At 30.7% G+C, this 13906-nt stretch overlaps 1 protein-coding gene across 1 annotated transcript in view; it reads left to right on the top strand.

The window, feature by feature from the left end:
• Window positions 1-13642, top strand: part of LOC111638461 (xylulose kinase-like) — an 18932-nt gene extending 5290 nt beyond the window's left edge. The window contains exons 3-6 of the mRNA XM_023384182.1: window positions 1972-2030; window positions 2407-2494; window positions 8848-8936; window positions 11484-13642. Of these exons, the coding sequence (XP_023239950.1) occupies window positions 1972-2030; window positions 2407-2494; window positions 8848-8936; window positions 11484-11546 (299 nt within the window). The 3' untranslated portion in view covers window positions 11547-13642. The remainder of the gene's footprint in view (window positions 1-1971; window positions 2031-2406; window positions 2495-8847; window positions 8937-11483) is intronic.
• The last annotated feature ends 264 nt before the right edge of the window (window positions 13643-13906 follow it).

The raw sequence follows: 13906 nt of genomic DNA on the forward strand, positions 1-13906 counted from the left end.
AAGTTGCAAAATAGACTGCATGAAGCGAAACGTTCAGTGCCAGTGCTTTTAACAGAATTGCTTGCCTATCATTTTAATATAAAATACAAGAAATTTTATTCCAAGCAAGCAGCAGAAATTAACCTAGCGGGCTTGCGATGCTTGCTTGGAATAAAACTTCTTGTATTTTCAACTAAAATGATAGGCAAGCAGTTCTCACTGGGTTACTTGGTAATATACTTCATTTTTGTATTTTTGAATTTTCGCGGGCGCCAATCGATTTTCTGGTGCAGTCGAGACCACTGTAATAATCATAAATAACTCAAAACCAATAGAAGGGCAGTGAAAAAATTAATTAGTCAAATTAATAAAAAAAAAAAAAGAAAAACAATTTATATCCAAAGTAAACATCTGAGATGTAAAAACAATATTACACCAAGTAGAAATTATGGCACTTGAAATGAAAGTCAAATTTTTTCTCGTGACCTTCTCTTTGGTAAAGATATAAAGATTGGTTAGGGGTCCAAGTTCTTAATAATTGAGTCAACACCATGTTTAACAAAACAAATTTAATATATATCTAAAACCCAGATTACAATATACAGCTACTACTAAACATTCAGCTACTTGTTAAGTGTATATATGGCTCTCGCAAGGTGCTAGGGATATAATTCCCTCGTCCTATCTACTTCTAATTGAGAGTGAGTTTACAAGCGTAATTGAACATACTTTACCTTGTACAGCGGGCCATTGGTTCCCAATCCGGTTGTATTGGACGTTGGTGATATGGTCCATTGGATGGGCGATCGGTAGGGAGCAAAGATCTGGAGAACTGGGAGAATATGTGCTGGAAGTCACTTACATACTTCACAAGGCAAAATTTATTCCTTTGGGACTGATCACCCAAAGATTGGGTGCAGTCACATTATATCCACATTAAGTGTGGGAATCTAATCAGGTAATCATTTGTTTGATAGCAATGACATGTCAAAGGTGTCATAGCTGTCCGATTAAAACTAAACAAAGTCAATTCGAAGGTTTAGTATTTCCTTCAATTGTTTTTAGATTTCCTCCTTAGACTAAATTAAATATCAACTTTCTCACATTTGACAATCGATCACTATAACATATTTGCAATAATTTCGTGGGTCAATGTGAGGGAGGAAAGGACTTGTTGACAGTTAAGTCAATATTTGCTATTCTCCTGTTCCTAACTCTGTGGGAAATGGACTGTAAAAGGGAAAGTTTCTAAATGTATCTTTTCATTAAAAATTATAGAAAAACAGCCCCTGGATTCTCACAATATCTATTCTGAACACATTCAACATACAAAACACATACACTAAAATTGTCAAAACTTGCCCATGAAATAAAGCATCTGTGGAGAATAGATATACATAGCATGATTAATCATTTATTATACAGGCATTATACTATATACACTACACAAAACTTTAGAAACACTATAGAAACTTTATAAACATATATCAATCATATTATGGAAGGAAACCATAAAAACCAGCATAAAAAAAGCACTTTTGGAATTCCATGAGTATTTTACATTGTTAGAAAGAAGACAAAATGAAGAAATTAAACATGTAATCGTAGTTTTTGATGTAATGCTGACAGTTTTGCAGTTTTAAAATAAAAACTTGTTTGTTTTTACCTGACATAACTCTCTTGTTTTTTCAATGAGCCATCTAAAGAGATATATATAATCTCACTTAAACCGGTATGCTGGTTTTTATCATATGAAAATATCTGATTTCCTGGTCCCCCCGGATAGACCAGCATGCCAATCATTCCACGAAAATACAGTACTAACAACATATAAATAAAATAACTTTCTCAATAGCTATGCCTTGATCTTCATCCAGGCATTGGTATTAATTAAGTAGAATACAACTTGCTAAATAATAATAATAATTATTTATCTTTATTAACTTTAAATAAAGAAATAAAGATTAATAGAATAAATATATTAATTTTAAGGAAAATCTTCAAGAGTATTAGTCACAGGTGGTGCTTCTGCAAATAAATCAATTATACAAGTAAGTTTTGACTCTTGTTTTTCATTTAGAAAATTTATTTTTTTACATTTGCAGATGTAATATATTGATAATTTTTTGCATATTAATTTATATATATGAGGTGTATGATTTCCAAACTGGCCTACTCCACTTTTTGTGGGTCTGAAACATAATGGCTGTGAATGTAGCTGACACTAACCTCCAATTTTCATCTTCATTTTTATCTTTTCTTTCTGTTTTGTGACTGGTTTAGAAATTTATAACAATTATAATTGAAAAGAACAAAAAAAATGTATTTGATCAAATGTTTAGCTAATTTTTTAAAGCCATTTAAGAAACTATACATCTCATATGTATATTCAAATAAAGTTAATTTTGAAACAGTTTTTTCCCAAAGGTATTAGCTGATGTCTTTAATACTCCAGTATATGTACAAGAAATCAGCAACTCTGCATGTCTTGGTTCTGCATACAGAGCTAAACATGGTAATTAATTCTATTATGAATTAGTAGATAATGATCTTTATGTAAAACAGCCAAGGTATTTACATAAATACCTTGGCTGTTTTTTTTTTTCAAGCTCCAATGGTCCATAAAACAAATACAAGTATAAATAACAAAATAAATTTATTACCAAAAGTTAGGTACAAACATGGTTACTTTTTGACATAATCACCGTGAAGATTAAGGCATTTATCATATCTGTGGATGAGCTTGTCCATCCCATTCTCATAAAATGTTACCGCCAATAACTTGAGATGGGCCCTAATGCTGTTTTGAAGATCATCATTAGTCTCGAACCTCTACCTTTCTAACCACTTTCCCTGTTCAGGAAAGAGGTGGAATTCACTCAGCGCTAAATTGGGGCTATACGCTAGGTGTTTAAAGGTGGTGAAGACTTTCGCCCAGCTTAAAACTTTTTAATGTGAAGACTTCCACTCCTTTCCTGAACTGAAAATATGGCTTGCAGGGCAGAGGTTTGAGACTAATGAACTAATGACGATCTTCAAAACATTGTTAAGGCCATCTCAATTCACTGGCGGCAACATTCTATGACAAGGGGATGGAAAAGCTTGTCCACAGATATGACAAATTCCTCAATCTTCACGGTGATTATGTTGAAAAGTAACCATGTACCTAACTTTTGGTAATAAATTCATTTAGTTATCTACACTTGTCTTTGTTTTATGTACCATTGAAGCCTCAAAAAAAAAAAAATAGCCCTCATATAATCATTATTGTTTTTTGTAATTGGCTATTCTATCCAATTTTTTAAACTAGATTTGTCACAACAGTTAGACATAGATGACCACTTTTACTCCTTATAATATCCTTTATTGAAATTGAAACGCATTTCAAACTCTTTAGTTTGTCTTCAGTTGATTTTACAATTGTTATTCTGACATTTGGCAACCTTATAATAAAATTTAAAAACTTATAAAATATTGTATATTTATATAACTTTAAAGACAATTATTAAACATTTTAATAAAATATCAATAAAGACCAGTTTACATTCATAGTAGTCTCATAGCACTTTTAAAACATTTAGAAGACAAACTTAAACATATGAGTTTGTTAGTTAAATGATATTTTTTTTAAATGTTTAGTAATATGTAAGTTATATAAATATACAATATTTTACAAATTTTTAAATTTTATTGTAAGGTTACCAAATGTCAGAATAATGATTGTAAAACTAAAAAACATAACACCTTATTAATCCAGCAATGTTTAATAAGATAATAATAACGTTTTCGACTGTTTTAAACAGCCTTCATCAGTTAAACTATTTCAAACTAAAAGAATGCTAAAAATAGAATACAAGCTTTTAAAAACTCAAATTCCAACGTAAAACACAGTCGTATAATAAAACGTACAAAAATTGCGCATACGATTCTTATCGGAATAAAAATAAAATAAAAATACACATAATCAAATTTTTTTTTGCCACAATAATGCCTATTATAAGATTACCATTATACGCTATGGTAAAATGATTTCCATGCGGTGGATAAACAATCCACCGCATGGAAATCATTTTAATGAATGTCAACATGAATCACTGAATGTCAACATGCTCCCGACAAGTTTTTAGAATCGCTACAACAAAGGGTCAAGAGATTCACTTTAACCCCATTGGCTCATTTTTTGCGTATGCATAACTCAGTTTTGCAGGCTCCAAAAACACCAAGAATTTTCGCTTTTGGCAAAACCCATAAGCCTGATTGCCAATTACGCCCTGTTATTGAGAAATGTGGATCTCCTACCTTTGCCACTGAGAAGCAACTGGTCAATTTTATAAAACCGAAAATACAGGAATACCCCTTTGCTATAAAAAACGCAGTACAGCTTGTGGAGAAGCTCAGGAGCATTACCCTCAAAGATAATGAATGTATGACTGTAATGGATTTTAAATCCTTGTTTCCATCCATAAGATTACCGCCATGTTTTTGCGAGCTAAGAGACTTTCTTTTTGCTAATATAGAAAATCCGGCGAGATACCATGCACACATTTTGGAGCTAGCAAATTTGATATGTTACACATCGTTTTTTGTCTTTGAGGGAGTGACATATTTGCAAGGAAGAGGGGTCCCAATGGGCAGCCCTATGTCCGCTATTTTATGTGAATTGGTTTTGCGTCGTTTGGAAAACAAAGTTCTTTCCTTATTTCAAAATGATATCATTTTGTACGCAAGATATGTAGATGATGTTTTCATACTATGGAGGAATGATGGTTGCAGTCGGGAATTTCTTAATAAGATCAACGAAAACCCGTATGGTCTGACATTATCATTGGACCAAGAAAGTGCTTATAATGTAAATTTTCTTGATCTTTCAATCACATGCAAAGAGGGTGAAATATGGACAGACATTTATAAAAAACCGAGTTATCAGCCTATTATTATTCCAAAAAATTCTTTCGATCCTAGGAATTTTAAACATGCGGCATTTCGTGCATGGATCAAGCGTGGATACACACATTGTACCAGTGTTTATGATATATATAAAGAATTAAATAACATTCGTACAACAGCTTTGCAGCATGGTTATCGAACAAGAGAAATTGAAGGGCTTATTAATAAGTTTCAGAAACAAACAAAACGACAACTTCTGACTAGGAATGAAAGAAGAAAAGTGTCCTTAATTAATTTCCTTTCTTGCACACATTGATGAAGAAAGTGACCAACAACAATAACATAAGAATGCTATATCGGTGTAATCCTAAGATATATAGATTATTAAGAAACGACAAGAAAAAAGAAAACCAGAATACTAGAACGGGTGTGTATGCTATACCTTTAAAGGATCGCCGATTTAACTCAGATCTTTTATACGTTGGTGCAACTTTGCGACATTTAATGCAGAGAATTAAAGAACATAAATACTCCATCACTAAGAACTTGGATAGCACTGTATTCGCGGCTTTCGCTAAACAACAGGAAGTCGACGTGCATTGGGACAAGGCCTCTATCATCAGGGCCACGAACAACAAGCAGGCGCTGAAGTATCTTGAGAAGTTGGAAATATACAAAGTCCACATTAACACGGGCTGTATTAACCACAGGGATGCGGATTGTTTATCCACCGCATGGAAATCATTTTACCGTAGCGCATAATGGTAATCTTATAATAGGCATTATTTCGGCCAAAAAAAAAAAAATTGATTATGTGTATTTTTATTCTGATAAGAATCGTATGCGCAATTTTTGTACGTTTTATTATACGACTGCGTTTTACGTTGGAATTTGAGGTTTTAAAAGCTTGTATTCTATTTTTAGCATTCTTTTAGTTTGAAATAGTTTAACTGATGAAGGCTGTTTAAAACAGTCGAAAACATTATTATTATCTTATTAAATATTGCTGGATTAATAAGGTGTCGTGTTTTTAGTTATACATTATCCAGTAAGTTCATTATTTATTTATCTAATGATTGTAAAATCAACTGAAGAGGGATAGAGGGACTAAAAAAGTCTGAAATGCATTTCAATTTTAATAAAGGATATTATAAGGAGTAAAAGTGGTCTGTGTTTAACTGTTGGGACAAATCTAGTTAAAAAAATTGGATAGAATAGCCAATTAACAAAACACTGTAATGGATTCTATTAGATACAAAGCAAATAATAATAACTTATAAATACTCATTATAGTTTCTTTAGTAATGCAGATCTAAAATATTTCAATTTTAATTTAAAATATTATTGTTGTGAAGCTTTTGATGGTGATCCTATGGACTTTTAACTAAAAAAGACCCTCCTGAACATTGTATAAATTACTAAAAACACAGTTTTAATGATGATCCATATCTGAGTGAAAATTGACTATAAAATAAGAAAAAATGTTCATAAAAAGTTTTTTTGTTTACTCATTTCGCTCCACCAGTTTTAAACCAAACAAATGACAAAAATATTTTTCTAGATATTTTATGATTATTTTTATTAAAGTCTTACTCTTGTCATTAAAATTGCATGTTTTTAATATTTAAATCAGGGCTGTGGAGTCATGTAAAAATCTACCAACTCCGACTTTTTCTTACTGTCTGACTCTGGCCAGGAGCAGATTTGTTACCAAACTAGGCCCAGAAATTTTGATGTCATCACGTGACAGAATAAAAGTTTCAATATATAGAGATAGAACATAGAAACTTTTTATTCCAAAGCTAAAAGACTCCTCCAAGTAATGACATAGTCAATATATAAATATGTATTTGATAATTTTTACTTTCTTAGCTGTTATAACAGAGGGAAAGTGTAACAATCAGCCAAAAAATGACCCTCGAAATTTTTACATTTTTGGACTCAGGACACGTTGAAATGGCAAGACATGCAAAAGATTTTTTTCCCCTGTATGTATGGATGTTAGACTGTGTGAGGGGGGGCATGATTTAGTTCACCCTATTTGAAGCTTAATAACTTCTGTGGTTTCTCAATCGGAGTCAGATGGTTTAACACAGGAGTTATTAAGATTCAAAGTGGTTGAACTAAATTATGTCCCACACATATTCGAGGTTGGTTGGTTGGTTAATTTGGGTTTTTTGGCACAAGAGCCATATAGGATAAGCTGTGCCATGTCAAATGAAAATTTTTAATAATAAATATATAATATAAATTAACAACAAAAAAACAACAACAAACATATAAAACATTACAAGTAAACAAAACAACAGGGCATTTAAAAGTAAAAACTAAATACTAAATAAATAATCAAATCTCTTTATAGATATTAGTGACTTTCAGAAAGTCCAGCTTATCAAGGTTTGGCCTCTGCACACACATTCTAACATCTGTGCATACAGAATAAACCCAAAATGTTTTTTCACTTTTCTATGCTTCAAGGCTTCAAAAGAATAAAAATCTGGGGAAGCCATTTTTTGACTGGCTGCCACTCTTTTCCTTTGTTACAGGGCTATACTGTATAACAGCTGGGAAAGTAATAATGATGACTATTCTGATTGCTTTTTTTGAAAATACAAAATAAAATGATTTTTAAAAAATCAATTAAACATTAAAATTTGTCATGTCTACTTTATAAATTCATATTTATTGACTTGTTTGATGATGGCAATGGTATTTGGTACGCATGTATAAATAAAAACAGCAAATACAGGCCACAAACAAATTAGTTTAAAAAAGATGCTGTATATAATTAAACTAAGTCAAGAATAAGAAATATAACATTTAGACTGGTAAAGAAAAAGGTTGCTTATTTTCCATCTCAGTTATAAACTGAATTACTTCTATTAAGTCAGTATTCGTGAAAGCTCTTAAATCAGATTTAATAATTTTAAGAGTGGAAAATAAATGCTCTACTGAAACTTGGGTTGATGGATAATATCTGGATAGTGCAGTAGTGCCATTTTAACATCCAAATTTGAAGAATGGTCAATTTACTTTTTCCAGTACATTGTAAAAATCATCATTAAATTTTGTAAGATTTTTTTTCTGTCTGTGCTCATATTAGAACTCAAACTTAATTTTGAGGGTACAGACAAGTTTTATAAAAAAAAAATTGTGAATGCTAATACTGAGTAAAATATTCATTAAATCTAACCACACTGAAGATATGACACATGACCACTTGTGTCTCCACCTTGTCAACCTTTAATTAAGAACCAAAATTTAATAGCATTAATACCCTTTTATACACAAGCTATCGTGTCAAATTTAGTTTCTTAAACTTTATACCCATTTTGAGATGTTCAATATCTCAGAACAGAGAATAAAGAAATTAAACAAATTAGATGCCAAAACATACACACACACGAATTTTCCCCCTTTATTTGACATTTTTTGGGTTCAGGAGTCTCCAAATGTGTAGATTTGCAAAAAACTTGGAGGATCAAATTTGACATGATTCCAATACTTTTCCATTTTATATACATAACAAGTTGGGAAAGTAAAAAGCAGTTGGAGTCAGAGTCAGCGGATTTTTGATGACTCCGACTCCACAGCCCTGATTTGAACAGAACATTTCTTGTGAGTGTTCTGTGAAAGGAATTTCTTAAATGTTTAGTTATATTTTTAGATCTTATAGATATCAACATTAAATATATTACTTTATATAATATAAAAATGTCATTGTCGATAAACACAATGGAATAAATATCCTTTTAAGATATAACATTGACAAATTTCTTCAAAGAAAATTTTGAATACTATTTTTTTTTTTTCAACTTTGTATCTCAATATTAAATAAAGTTCAAGTATTTTTATATCAAACTAATCATAGTTACATAGTATAAATATTTCCTTATAAATAAAGTATTTATTTTTTTATATGAATTTTATACTTTGTTTTGATGTACTTTAATTGAATATTTCATTTATTTACTGTAATAGGTTTAATAGGTACTAAATCATTTGACGAAACTGTGGAAATAGGACCAGAATTTCAACTTGCTGCAAAGCCAATGAAGGATGCAGCTGAGGTATGGTTTGAATTACTTTCATTAAATTATATTAATACACTGGACGACAAAAAAAATAACGCATCATGAAGGACTTGTTGGATTTGAATAAAAATTGATATGTTGCATCATCTTAGCTAGATATGTAAATGATTAGCTTTTGAGAGTAGGTTCTTGTGTTATATCATCACCAGAGAAGAAAAAATGTTTCCGCTGCCTGGTATAAAGGTGCATGCTGTGACGACTTGTGCATATGTTCTGCGCTTTTATTCATGGTTTTGACTTCATTGAGTGACAGACATGCCTCTACGACGCATTCGACAGCCTTACACTCAGTTAAGTGAGTTTGAGAGAGGTTGCATTGTTGGATTGAGAGGAGGAGGATGGTCATACCGCCAGATTGGCCGCCATCTAAACCGTTCTGATAGAACTGTTAGGATGTGTTATGAGCAGTGGGTAAGTAGGGGTACACACGAATGGCAAATGGGTTCCGGACGCTATCGACAGACCACCAGAAGGGAGGATCGTCTCATTGTACATCAAGCATGAACAGCGCCTACAGCTTCATCGTCTACCATTCATGCAGCGGTGGCACCTGCATTACGGAACCGTGTATTCAGCTGCACCATTTCCAGGCGCTTAGTAGAAGGCGGATTGATCTCCTGACGCCCAGTATGTGTTCTATCGTTAACAGCCACCCACCGACGCCTCCGTCTGCAGTNATAAGTGGTTATTAACTACATATTACTTTATACAAATTTGTAATTATGATTGACATTTTTACAAAGTTATGAATTATAAATTTTGCAATATTGTTTAGTATTTAAGAAATCAAACAATAAAATAGACAAAGTATTATTCAAAAATTAAGAAAATTGTTAAGAATTTCATAAAAAGTTTTATTTCTCTGATAAATTTTGAACACGTTTCATGGCTTTAAAAAAAAATTACTATTATAGTAGAATCCCCTCTATTTAAGATAATGTTGACAGTATATTTCAAATAATCAAAAACTTTGATAACACAGAATGTTTATTTTATAAACAAACTACTCTCCCACAATTCATCTTATGCAGAATAATGCAATCTTGGTTAAATAGGATTCTACTGTAATAGTAGTTTATTCTATCACTATCATCTATTAAAAAAAGTTATTTATTAATAATAATTCTACAATATTTTTTAACTTTTCTTTTTGTTTAATTTATATAGTTTTTTAGATTAGTGGTTTGGTGACATTAGTTATATCATTTACAGTTGTCATATCTTAATATCATAATTAATATGTTTTAAATTCTTTTGAGATTAATTTTATTTATACTGGTATTGTAAGTTTAAAGAACATCAATTTTTTTTACACTCATTAAAAGCATATTCAACTATCAAGAATAAGGATTCATAAAGATCATTTTGTATCACATGTATCAGTACCAAGGTGTGCATGAGCATCAGAAATAAAGAATGCTGCACCAGCAAAGACTGACAGAAAATGGTTTGGGGTGCACAACTGCAGCAACGGAGCAGTGCATGTTCACAGGCTGTCCAAACGAGCGAACATGTTGTAGTTGCGTGTTACATGGAGCAGAGTTCATCTGTCGCCGCCGCCGCCTTAGAAAGCTAGTGACTAGCAAGAGTAAGCACATCCATTTGCATCAATTTATTGCTAGCGGTGGGACTAGGATTCATTTTGGTTACAACAGTATTATATAATAAGAAAAATTGCCTTGAGTGTCACTTTATTATTGTAAATTCAGAGGAAAAGTAATACAAGTTAGTATTATTATTATTATTATTATTTAGAAAGAAATACAGGATTAAAATAATTGTTAAAATATAGTTCATCATAGGTACTTTATGACAATCAATTTTTTGTAAAATTAATTTTTGATGAGACTGTCTTGTCTCTGAAATCATGCTGCTGTCAATGGCTTGACACCTAGAGGTATGAAGGAGTACATGTCAGGAGCTGCAATTTGGCACAGAGTATTTGGTGCCCAAATCATGCAGGCACAAAAAAACCAGACTTGTATGTAGTCAGGGAACTGAGAACCAGCTCAAATGATGACTGTTTCTACAAACAGGAGCGAGTGAGATTTGCTCATGCATTGCTCGTGCTCTTCGAGATAGTCTCGTCCCAAAAATGGCAAAGCCATTTTGTTTATTTTATAAACTAACAATAAAATATGTTCATGTAATCATGTACATACTAACTACTTACTCAGTATTTAAGCAATTTTTTTGCAAATGTTGAAATTTAAATGTAATACAATTTTTGCATTCTTTGATGATAAAATTTTGTTGCTCAATTTTTCTTAACAACTTTTCTCAACAAGACAACCTCTACCCCCGTCAATTTTGTCCCACTTCATCAAAGTTAAAATCTTGATTAAGGTGACCACCTTAATCAAGAATTTAATTATGATATGAATTTCATATTGTTTTTTTACAACATTTTACATTTTAAAATAGAATAGTTTATAAATTATTCAATATTAGTTCACTAAAATAACAAACACATCAAATTATGTTACGACATATGTGTGTTGATATATTAATATATTTTTCTAGATATATGATGCAATGGCAGAAAGATACAAACTACTTGAAGAAATGATACTTCAAAAACAATGAAGTTTATTTGATCTACATAGGTTTACTACTTAATTATTGATTTTAAGCTTCAAAGTTTAATATTCTTGAAATGACCTCTTAGCATTCCATTTGGCCTTAAATTCAGTGCCTTCCATTAAAAATGCAAGCATGTATATACTGTAGTAATATAAATTAATATTAAATATTCCATCCAAAATTTGTTTATATATTAATATTTCAATGAAAAAATTTTATACTTTTTGAATGAGAATGAATACATTTACTTAGAAACTTTTGCTGAAAAATTTGAGCACATTAATCATAAATCATGAAAACTGAAGCAAAAAATCAAATTTTATTTGTTGTTAAATTTTGTTTTTGGAAGAGAATTTTAAACGAGTCTTCCAATTTTTATAGTTTATAGAATTCTATAATGAATATGTTTAGTGTAATAAACTTTTTCTAATATTTATTAGTCTAAAAGTTAATAAATTCAGTCAAAAATTTAATGCTTTCTAAGTTTTAATTCATTTAAAATGAATTTCTTCAATGTGTAATTCTGTTACATATGTTATTTAATTAAAAAATTGGATATAGTGTAAAGAAATATTTTTCAAGATAGTGGTTTTTTTAAATTTCACATCAAATATTTTTATGTGAAATAAAAATTTAGTAAACTTTAGCAATTTAACTTTAAAATTTTATTTTTTTAATATAAATTATAAATCATTTATTTTTAATCAATGGTAATATGCTGAATCTCTGTACCCTAGTATGAAGATAATCTTTTTATTAATAGATTTAAATGCAAATGAAATTATGTAAAATTTAATTATAAAAAAAATTATTGAGGGACCAAAGTAATTTATAAATGCTCTAGTCCATTTAGGAATTGTTTCCTTGCATATCTGTGCATTTTTAATTAAAAATCTAAATGCAGAACTCTTCCATACAATGCATTTTCAAGGTTTGTGCACAAAATTGTCATGTGATACTTTATAAATATAGGCTCTATATTTGATATATATATATATTTATTACAGTAATTAGTGTAAGTATATTATTAAATAAGAATCAAACTGATTGTTCGTTTGTCATTAAAGCATGCTAAATTTATCTTAAAATTTCTACATACATTCTCAAAGATTAAGTATTATGTATTTAACTATATGATTACATTCTTATATAGTATCAAATACATGAAAATAACTACAGTATTTAGTAATGTCAAGTGATTACCTTAATATTAACCTAAATCTAGCATATACAATGCATCTATAATTGGATATAAAATTTAAAAAAAAGTGTTAAAAGATGAGTGTTCTTTTCTTATTTTTACTTTTCCTTTGTACTAATCTTCTCTTTGTTGTACTTCTACGTCTTTCCTTTCTCCTTAGCTTGGATCAACTTCAAATATAAAAAGAATAATTCAAAGCAAAAAGTAATCATTTCTTTCATTAGTCTGATTGCAGGATACTTGTTTTTCAAGAAAGCTTTTTGCAAAAGATTGAGATCAGTAAAGACAGTGCAGAAAATGCTTTCAAGAGTGGTGTCTCAATCCAAAATGATATCAGCAAAGTTATTCATTTTCTTATCCAAATGACTTATCTTCTCTACTTCTGGAAGATCATCTTCCAGTTAGGGGTATGGCTTTATTTTGTTTTCTTATTGCTAGAATTATTGATCTTGTTACCTTTTGTGCAGAGCAAAAGCAGAAAAGGTACAATGCACCTATATTCTTTTGGATATGACATTTTATATTATGTTTTTGTTAGCAATGTAAAGTAATTAGAAAACATTGGTTTAAATTTGATATGGTCTTATGTGAAATTTTATTTTACGTGGACTTATTGGATTAATGGTCCTACTACACTAGTGTATTGGCTATTAACAAGAGGAGGAGTTCTTAATCAGAAAATCTTTATTTTTTCACCTGTAGTAGTTTTTCCTGTAAACATAATATACGTGTTTTGGGCAAATTGATCCCTCTTCAGCAGTTTTACAACAACAATGTTCTAGAAATGTATAGTAGAGCATTGATTATCCAAATATCGATCAACTGAGTGTTCCAGTCGGCAAATTTAAATTTCCACTAGTGCTGTGGTGCTGCTGCAATATTTGGCTATGTCTTGAGCTACTCCAATATTATTTTTCTTGGTTGTGTTTTAGCTGGCAGCACCAGCGTGACCATGAGAGGGTACTTAAGGACACGCCAGGATTTGAATGAATTTCAACATGGGAGACTATGTCTTGTCTCTGAAATCATGCTGCTGTCAATGGCTTGACACCTAGAGGTATGAAGGAGTACATGTCAGGAGCTGCAATTTGGCACAGAGTATTTGGTGCCCAAATCATGCAGGCACAAAAAAACCAGACTTGTATGTAGTCAGGGAACTGAG

This window comes from Centruroides sculpturatus, unplaced genomic scaffold, assembly GCF_000671375.1.
Source record: "Centruroides sculpturatus isolate CEXI.00-Female unplaced genomic scaffold, Cexi_2.0 scaffold1204, whole genome shotgun sequence".
Classification (NCBI taxonomy): Eukaryota; Metazoa; Arthropoda; class Arachnida; order Scorpiones; family Buthidae; genus Centruroides; species Centruroides sculpturatus.